Raw genomic sequence first — 10,405 nt, 5'->3', positions numbered from 1 at the left:
AGTCACAGTCCCTGATGCAGACCTGTGCGTATTATATAGCACTATTAGCACTTGTGCTTAGCATCACTTATGGACTTTGTAATCATAATTTTATGGACTCTTATTTTGAAATAAAGTGTTTCACCTCCATTGCATACTCATTCCCCCACCAAACCCCCTCCCACACTCCCCACATAATTTGACTGGATAATTTGACAGGATATGAAGTTTGCATTCACAAGCATACTATGCATGATCACACTGAGGTAGATCCAAAGAAACCAATGAACAAAACAAAGCCATTACAAAAGAATACATAAAGACGTTAAAAAAAACACTGCATGTCTCACATTTCTTTGTAAAGCAATGCCTGATCCAGCGAGATGAACTTCTATTGTATGTACAAGGATGCTGAGGGACCGTTTCCTGAAATTCAACCCCAGTGGTCCTGGAATATCCCTCGACACATCATGTGTGATTAGATATGCAAATGTTTTACAGTAACTATTGCATGTTGAGACACTCTATGCCAGTTAGAGGACTGAAGGCACTATTAAATTATTCATTTAAATAATAATTATTAAATATGCAGTTATAATGTATTAAGTATAATATATAATAATTAAAATGATTTAATATAGATAAAGAGATCTTATGATTAATTAAGCTTAGAACTAAATATGTACATTTAAAAAGCTTTAACAAATAAAGTCATACTTTTAAAATGTAATACTGCCTGGAACTGATTTTAAATACTTTGTTTTTAAAGATGTTAAAGAAAATTGTGCTTTTAGTGGGCAGTGGTTGTAATTCAGTAGAGTTATACTGTCGGCTTGGCTATACGTGATAAAGTTCGTATTGATGTCATGTATTAATTAAAGCAGGATACATAGTACCATATCAAACAGACCTCAACATTTCATGAAACATGCCATGATCTGCATAATTAATCAACATTCAGTTTGTATATGGTTTACAATAACCTACAATGAGCAAATAAATAAATGGTCAACATATGGTACAAGAAAGTATTAGTTCTTCTGTCACTGTCACTGAATAACTGATCATTTTTTGGGATAAGGTGCATTGCAAAATGTAAAGTCATTTACATATGCAAGTACTCTAACCCAAGTACATATAATAGTTATTCTGTCTTTTAATTATTTAATATTTGGTATCCATAGGCAGATTTAGACTACCGTTCTTCGGACAGAATCAAAGCAACTCTCGTGGACTTGAGATAAAACATACGCAATGAAATAACACATTATCAGAGGCCTTGTTAAAGCACTCTGAAATATGAATAGAGTACACTATATACAGCCGGGGGCGTCCTATAATGGCCTAGAACGACATAGGAAAACTATACATCTGTGAGACGCTTGCCCTTATTTACACAATTCTGATTCACAACTGTGCAGTTCCCAGTTCGCAGGTTCGCCTCGCGAAAATTATCAATGCTGTTATTGAGGTCGTCGTCAATCTCCATGTATTCTGACTTGCTGACGACAGACGAGCTGCGACGACTGGAGTTAGAATCGGACGCAATGTTCGGATTGCTCACCGTGAGGAGCTGTGCCTGTTCATCACCTTCGGTTTCCCTGTGATAGAAATAGTTAAAGTTGGACACAATCACAGGCACTGGAAGCGCGATCGTTAGCACACCGGCAATGGCACATAGAGAGCCTACTATCTTGCCCCCAATAGTAACGGGGTACATGTCTCCATACCCCACGGTTGTCATCGAAACCACCGCCCACCAAAAGGCGTCTGGGATACTTGTGAAGAAGGAATCCTTTTCCTCAGCCTCAGCGAAAAACACTGCACTGGAAAACAAGATGACGCCGATGAAAAGAAAAAAGATAAGAAGACCCAGCTCGCGCATGCTGGCTTTCAAAGTCTGGCCCAAGATCTGAAGCCCCTTGGAGTGTCTGGACAGCTTAAATATCCGAAACACCCTGACCAAGCGGATAACCCTGAGAATGGCCAGAGATGTGGCCTGCTCTCCTCCACCCTTTGCCTCCTTTCCACCCTCGGGGTCCTCCGCCATCTCTGTTCCGAGCGTTATGAAATATGGAATGATGGACACCACATCGATCGTGTTCATCATGTTTTTGAAGAAGGCAGGTTTACTTGGGCAAGCGAAGAAACGGACAATCAACTCAAAAGAAAACCAGATGATGCAGAGTGTCTCCACGACAAAAAACGGATCGGTAAGAATATTTGGTTTGAAGTAGAACGTGCTGTTGCCTATCACCTGGAGCCGTCCATGTGGATCCTCCTTCAACTCTGGTAAAGTCTCCAAGCAAAATATCACAATAGAAATGAGAATAACCATGACGGACACTATCGCGATCCCTCTGGCAGGGCCCGAGCTCTCGGGATGCTCAAATAGCAGCCAAATCTGTCTCTGAAACTCGTTCTCCGGCAGGGGACGTTCTTCCTCACGAATAAAGCCCTCATCCTCTCTGAATTTTTCCATAGCTTCTTCTCCAAGCTCATAGAACTTAATTTCCTCTGAGAACATATCCAAAGGTACATTGACGGGTCTTCTTAACCTTCCCCCTGACTGGTAGTAGTAGAGGATCGCATCAAAGCTCGGACGGTTTCTGTCAAAGAAGTACTCGTTCCTTAAAGGGTCAAAGTAGCCCATCCTTTTCTTGGGGTTGCCCAGTAGTGTGTCGGGGAACTGGGCGAGCGTCTTGAGTTGTGTCTCAAAGCGCAGCCCTGAGATGTTGATAACAACTCGCTCGCAGCACTCGGGGGAATACTGTGAGTCCTGTGGATGCCCCTGCAGAGTGGAGGATGTCTCGTCCATATTATCTCCAGCAACCACCACAGTCATCCTGGAGATCAAACTCGCAGTACTGGATGGCAGCGGATGTTCAGGTGGGTTGAGTACGCATCCAACGCCCTGCAGTTTCAATAGTCAACAACCCAACAAGACATCCAGCCTCATGTTCCACCAAACGTCGACCATCTCCATGTCCAGTGGAGCACTGCGCCTACTTTGTGTCCTCACCTAGTCATCCAGAAAATAAGTGGAGTAATGAGATACCTCGGATACCATGAGGGAAAAGAAATATGTCCTACCTACACACACATACAAATCAACAGGGATGCAATAAGACATGCAGTTTCTACTGGAACCAAGGATCCTAATATATATTTGGAATCCTATTGCTTTTGGAATTCACAAACAAAAATTAGGTCTTTGAGAACACAAAGTTCCCAACAGGACTATCACGATTGCCAGTAAGATGAAATCAGATTTTAAACTCCATTGCTACAGTATGTGAATGTCTACAGTGCCTTTGCTCTGTGAATTTCTAGTCCGCTAGCAACATATTCCAGTACATTTGTACCGTTCATGTTAAGATTGAACAATGATCTCAAACAGAGTTCTAAGGATCAAATAGGAGTAAGGGTAAAATGAATTTGAATAGGGCTTGCTTTTCAATTATATTTACAAGCTTTGAAAGCAGTGTCCTGAAAGCAGTCAGAACATATCCTCTTGTAAGCCAGCTAGTGAATATATGCTCTTAGTATATCTGTTAAAACATAAATGCCACTGGCTGAGGTTCTATTGTATCTTAATTGTGCGGTAAAATCATTATTTTTATGCATTTACATCAATATAAATATAATATATAGTAATATAATTATAAACGTTAAAAAATCTGTATGTTTCTGAGGCACCAACCATTATAATCATTATAATGAATAATTTAATTTTTATTTATTTATTTATCTATTTGATTTGTTTCATTTTTTTCTAGCTCTCAGCTGATATCAAGACACTATTTGCCAAAATGACATGCATTTATAACGCAAATAATGAGAGTGAAACCAAATGATGGCAATGGGGATGTTATAAAATGACTGTCTTTGTACTTACGTGGGCAGTCAGATTGAGGAGCAGTGCAGGAGAGATCTGTGCAAAACCTCCTGTGTGTTATTAAGATAGATCTCACATTACAGCCTCACATTCATACAGCAAGAATATAATACATCCACGATAACCATCCTACTGCCGCCAGACCACAGCAAACTTGCAGTGCTCCTCAAACCCGTGCAGCAGAACAGCAGAGACACAAACAGAGAGAGAGAGAGAGGGAGGGTGAGAGAGAGAGAGAGAGAGAGGGTGAGTGAGTGAGTGGATGTGTAATGCGCAATGCAGACAGACTCCAGCATGTTGCCAAATGTCCTTTTCCACACATCTGATGGGAGACACTACAGCTGAAGGAGAAATTCCTATTTAATTTTTGCCCTAAAACAGATTAACGTGCATATGCTAATAAAACTAAATATTATAATGTACTAATTTGCATGCAACCTTGAAACAAATGGTTATACTTTTGGTATTTTATTTAGAGTAAAAATGTTCATTTCATTTTAAAATCCTCTAGTAACATTTTTTACAGAATAGATTTACACATTGAGCGAACACTGTAAAAAATATATTTTGCCAAGTTGCTTAAAAAGTGCTACATGTGGTAAAATCTAAATAAGCCATTTTTATAACAATACTATGATTAAATCAATTTGATGTCCTTTGGTTCCACCAACAAAGGTACAGATTAACTACAAAGAACAACTGCACTTACATTTTGTAATCTGTGACCTTGGCTTTGCTAGCAACATGAGCTACTTATTTTGCCCATAGTTGCATACAAATTCTGCAATAAATCAAATCAAGGCCTATTTTTGTTTGGCTTCTCTTGACATCTGTTTCTCCAGCTGAGATACTTAAATCATACTGCAGATAATAGACTTGAGAGATCGTTGTCTGCAGTAGGTTACATTAAGATGCCCTTTCGTAGAAAATGGACTTTGTTTTTTATGGTTATGCTGTTATCTGTTTGGTCAAAGCATCACTGAGATGTACAATGTAAAGACTGTAGCTCTGTGAATATCATCCAGTCCTGAGCAGACAAGAGATCAACACAGTTCTCCATGGCAACCAGGAGTTGGTAAAATAGTGAGGAGAGGAGGAGGGAAAACAGGTCTACACGCTGCTGCTATCACTACAGAACACAAACACAAACCTCGTAGGATAAAACAAAATTTAGCTTGTTCATTTTATTTCAGTAATTTCTGTTGATATCATTTGCATAGACTGTATTATGTATAGATAAGATTATAATTGGTGTTTTTTTTTTTTCATTTGTAATTCTCGTATTGAAATATTTGACTTGTCCACAAAAAAAAGAATTAATCTTTGGCCATGTCCACACGTACACGGGTATTTTTATAAACAGAGTTTTTCCTTCTTCCGTTTTAAAAAAAATCTCCATCCACATGAAAACGCAAACGCATGCTATGAAGCACTGTCAAGAGCATGCCAAACCATATATATATATCTGTAATGTAGAGAATTTTAGGACTTTTAATTTATCAAAAACTTTTTCTTTCTTTCCTATTTTTTTTGGAAATTCAAATTTTTTTGAATTTGCGGTTAAATATGGAACATGTTCTTGATATTGCTTTGGAGCAGTTTGTATTGTAAAAAGCACTTTCACAAAGGTCACACTGCTTTAAAGAATACCACACCACAAAACTCCTTCCTCTTTTATCTGACATGCTTCCTTAAAGAATCATAAATCTATTATCGTGTTACATGACCTTTCATAACATGTTTTTACAGGGGTCAACCTGATACTCTAAATCCTACATCTCCCCCACCATCAAAAACTACTTCAGCTACAGATTTTTAATTTTTTTTTTTTTAAGAACGTAATTGAACTTAGAATCAGGAATACTCCTCTCGCTATAGAGCCTACATGAAACAAATTCCTCAGAGTATTTCTCGTATGCTAAACCTGCTGATGTGGACTCTGCTTTTTGCCTAGCAACAGTCGCTAGTGTACTACACGTCTCTGACACCCCTGTTCCTCATTTCATTTCAAGGATCCTCCACAGAGCTCATTTCATTTCGAAAGGGTGATCACATTTACGCGAACGCTCTTGAGGAATCACGATTATGGGTCCAGTTTGCAAATTCCCACAGATCCCTTCACATGAATAAGATCTGCGAGTGGCATTTAGCTTCTCCGCATTCATTTCAGCAGAACGACAGCTGAGGAGAGGTGCAGTCTTACAGTATGAATGTAGCACCCCTCCTCCGCTCTCATTCATGAATGCACTGGGCCGTTATATAACACTTGTGCTCTATTTAAAAGAGCCGTAGCAATGAAGATGAGCAGGAGACTCACGCGGTGCCCTTCAAGACGAACGCTGGAGCCCTAGGGGCTATTGGGTCAGACCGTTTGGTGCTATTATTAGCTGTGTGTCACACCATAACCAATGGAAATGGAGTAAAACTGACAGATGTGTGTGTGTGCATTCATTGGTAAAGTGCATTTGTGTGTGTATGTGATGATTGCATCATGAAGCGCACATCGGCCAGATTTACTGCACTGCACCATTCTGCATTAAACACACAAGACACATAATTTATCTCCTTTTCTTCAACGTATTCAAATCAGTTTCCAACCCAGAGGCTGCTAAGCTGAGCATACACATTTGACTTCACAAGAGAATGTAATAATGTTGTCATTGGGTTTATTTTTAGTTATTGTGTCTCCTGGGTTCCCATGGAAATTTTAAAGTCCTGTTAACACAAAAATATCTGTTATCATATTTTATCAAATCAGTTTTTTTAAATACTTCCTCATGCATTTTAGTCATCTCTGTCTGTTAGAGATAACTGACCAGCTGGACATAGTAACTAGTTCAAATAAATGGCATCTGTATGGGGTGGAACTATCTGTTTTTGACCAGTGGCATATAAGGGGAGTGTTCAGGAAACCTGTTTGAAAACAGTCATTATTGTTCAGTACAATTCCATGTGGTGATAAGATGATGATACTAGCATTAAATTTTTTATATATTTTTTTAAGAAACTGTAGCATTAGTAGGATTCATTTAGTTCATTTATTTTAGAAGCACATTTGTATTGGTTACAATTCATTTTAATTATTAAAGGGGTCATATGATGCTGCTAAAAAGAACAGTATTTGGTGTATTTGGTGTAATGAAATGTGTTTATGCGGTTTAAGGTTAAAAAAACACATTATTTTCCACATACTGTACATTATTGTTTCTCCTCTATGCCCCGCCTTTCTGAAACACGTCGATTTTTACAAAGGCTCGTTCTAACACGCCCCCACATACCTACGTCACTATTTGGGCGGCGTTATGCAACTCTTCCCAGATAGTGACGTAGGTATGTGGGGTGTGTTAGAACGAGCCGTTTTAGGTAGGCGTGGTTGACTCTTAACTTTTATAAAGAATATCTCTTTGGATTTGAGACTTTAGTCTTTGTAACTTTACAGATCTTCTTTATGCACCAAGAGCTTGTAACACTCCAAAGAGAAAGGAAAAATTGAAATCGCATCATATGACCCCTTTAATGGTTTTATTTCTGCGTTGACTGCACAAATATGCCGAAATATAGTTACTCCCTGATAAGCCACATTGTTATCTTACTAGGACTAAAAGGCTTAAAAAATTAAATAGAAATATGAAATCGCTCCATACATTTAATTTATTCTGACTAAAATTATGTAAAGTCAAATCACGTAATTGTGAATCAAAGCTCAAAAGAACTAACTTTGCAGAAGAACCTGAAGGCAGAATTAAGTAGAACTGGATAAAAGACTCAATTGCCAAATTCACGTAAAAATTCTGTATTTGAGTTTCTGTCAAATCAAGTGCTTTTTAATTAAAAAAATCATATTGACAGATATTCTGGGTCTATATAATCAGTCATATGATGGACCAAGGTGAACATATTCAGTCATATTTGCACAAAATCTGCAGACTGGCTCTAACTAACTCTGTGTATTGACTCCTCCAGACAAAAATCTGGGGAAAAACTGTGTAGTGTATTCCAGCCTTTATTCTTACAGTCATTACCTCTAATGACTGTTCAGTTGGTAAGCAGGTCCTTTTAACCAGTTTTGGAAGGTACGGCCTTGCTGGCACTTCCTGTGACTAACATTTCCCTCACTTAAACAATTGAAATTTTCACAAAATACAAAGAGAACATAATTAATGAGGTGTGTACCATTAAAAGTCAAACACAGTACAGTCGTGCCCTACTTGTCTATACCAGGGGTCACCAATTAGATGTCCCTAGTCTGGAAGGAACCAGGCTGGGGTCCAGAGACAATGGTGCACCATTTTACCATTTCAAGTGCTTTAAAAATGACTTGATTAAACGTAGGAGATCAGACAAAAATAGTATTCAAAGAGATTTATTGCATACATTCTGTACGTTTATAATTCAAATATATATATATAGATAGATAGATTACCTCAGGTATACAACATACTCTCTATCACAACATCAAAATTACTGTATACCATACATTTACGTCATCAACTAAGACACTTAATTCATTACCCTGCTGAGTAAGAAGACTAGACAGAGGACATTACTGGACATTTTAGCAGACTCACTGATGTATTTTACACAATAAATGGCTAATGATTCAATACAGAAGCAGGAAGAACATGACAGCAGACAATAGTTAGTACAGGAACTACTCATACACATCATACTGGACACATCAGACACCTTTGTACAGTGTTAACAAAGTGCTAAGGCTCTTCAGATGGACACCAGCTGCACTACACACACACACATGCAGTATGAAAACAGACGATGGACGATCTGATGCATTTGTAGCTCAACATCATGTTCTAATCAGACGTGACACGTCATCCTCACTATCTCTGCTTGTTTTTTATTTGTTCAGCATTATGCAGGGTATACCCACCCACAATGAAACCTTACTGAAAATTCTGTTTTCAAATAAACATCAGATATGTTCTGATTGGTTGCGACTGCGTTGCATCGTGCAGCATTCTCGCTTTCGACTGTTTAGCACAGTGTTTTTTTTATTCTTTCTATCTGGCTCTAATTTGGGGTGATTTGAACAAGATTTGATCATTGCCATGTAGGTTTATGCTAATGCATTCTGTTGCCATTTTAGTTTATGTCTATTCTGCAAGCTCCTGAAAACTAGTTATGTCATTGAATGTATTGATTTAAAGGAAAATTCTGAATTCAGTACAAGTTAAACTCAAATCAGAAGAATTTATGGCATGATGTTTATATCCAAAAATAATAATAATCTAGGCTAAGGTGAGAAATTTTTAATGGATGTGAACGGGGACTATTTTTTATGGAAGCCCCTTTCCGCCACTGAATAAAAAATAAAAAAGGTAATTGCGACTTTTTTTCTCATAATTGCGTGATACAAACTCACAATTGCGAGTTAAAAAGTTATAATTGTGAGATATAAACTCGCAATTCTGAAAAATAAAGTCAGAATTTCGTGATGTAAACTCGCAATTGCGAGACATAAAGTCGCAATTCTGAGAAATAAAGTCAGAACTGCGAGATATAAACTGGATATATATAAATTCTGAGAACATATCAGTCTCCCCCCCACTTGCAATTGCGAGTTAGTATCACGCACTTCTGACTTTATAACTCCCAGTTGTGTGTTATAAAGTCGGAATTGCGAGAAAAAAAGTCAGAATTGCGAGATATAAAATCGCAATTGCGAGGAAAAAAAATCAGAATTACGACTTTTTAACTCGCAATTGTGACTTAATATCTCGCAATTCTGACTTTATAACTCGCATTTGTGAGTTTATATCATGCAATTCTGAGGGAAAAAAGTCAGAATTGTGAGTTTATATCTCACAATTCTGTGAAAAAAGTCAGAATTGTGAGATAAAAAGTCGCAATAACCTTTTTTTTTTATTCAGTGGCGGAAACAGGCTTCCATAATTTTTTGAAGATTTAAAAGCAAAAAAAAGTAAAGCTTAGAATTTTATAGAAAACACTGACACTAATTCTTCTGTCCAGGGCCCTGCACAGGGGGGTGGCCCGGGTGGCTAGAGCCACTGCCCCTTTGCAGTGGCTGCTCGTGGGTTTTAAAATAGAGGAGGCAGAGGTATTGGTCTGGGATCCCTGCCGATTATTATTATTATTATTTGCTTAACCACTTTAAAATGGCTTTTTGGTTGCTTTTAGTCAGAAAACGTAAAGAAAACGACATACAGCAAGATAATATAATTTCACTTACCTGGCCTATCACTTGAAGCAAACATCCATCCCTTCTTAAAAGTCTGTGTTAAAAGAGAGCTGCCTGTTGCGCCATTTAATTAAGCCGACTGCTGTAGCCTATATCCAGCTTAGGCTGTTTTCCCTAAATTTGTATATATACTGTTTGAATGACAGCTTGGTAAATCTGTTGACAATCAAATATTCAATATCGCTACTTGGTACTTGGTACATTATCAGCGCAGCGCAGACATTCAAACTAATATCACGTAATTTACGTCTCTTTGATGATTGGTCGATATCAGAATGGAGGCTAGCCTCCCTTGCAAGGGTTCTTTTCGC

The 10,405-nt window shown here is 38.0% G+C and overlaps 1 protein-coding gene across 1 annotated transcript; it reads right to left on the bottom strand.

Moving 5' to 3' along the window:
* Nucleotides 1–721: 721 nt before the first annotated feature.
* LOC107744226 (potassium voltage-gated channel subfamily A member 1-like) lies at nt 722–4,062 on the bottom strand. The gene is made up of 2 exons (XM_016557755.1): nt 3,878–4,062; nt 722–3,001 (listed from the first exon to the last, which is right to left on the bottom strand). Exon 2 carries the CDS (start codon nt 2,822–2,824, stop codon nt 1,343–1,345), a length of 1,482 nt encoding a protein of 493 aa, XP_016413241.1. The 5' UTR covers nt 2,825–3,001; nt 3,878–4,062; the 3' UTR covers nt 722–1,342.
* Between the last annotated feature and the right edge of the window lie 6,343 nt (nt 4,063–10,405).

The sequence above is a fragment of the Sinocyclocheilus rhinocerous genome, unplaced genomic scaffold (assembly GCF_001515625.1).
Source record: "Sinocyclocheilus rhinocerous isolate Xijiao unplaced genomic scaffold, SAMN03320098_v1.1 scaffold1784, whole genome shotgun sequence".
In the NCBI taxonomy this organism is placed as follows: Eukaryota; Metazoa; Chordata; class Actinopteri; order Cypriniformes; family Cyprinidae; genus Sinocyclocheilus; species Sinocyclocheilus rhinocerous.
This window is presented reverse-complemented; position numbering and strand designations above follow the sequence as displayed.

Excerpts from the sequence above, each read along its gene's own strand:
- LOC107744226 (XM_016557755.1), bottom strand. The coding sequence starts at position 2,824 with ATGACTGTGGTGGTTGCTGGAGATAATATGGACGAGACATCCTCCACT.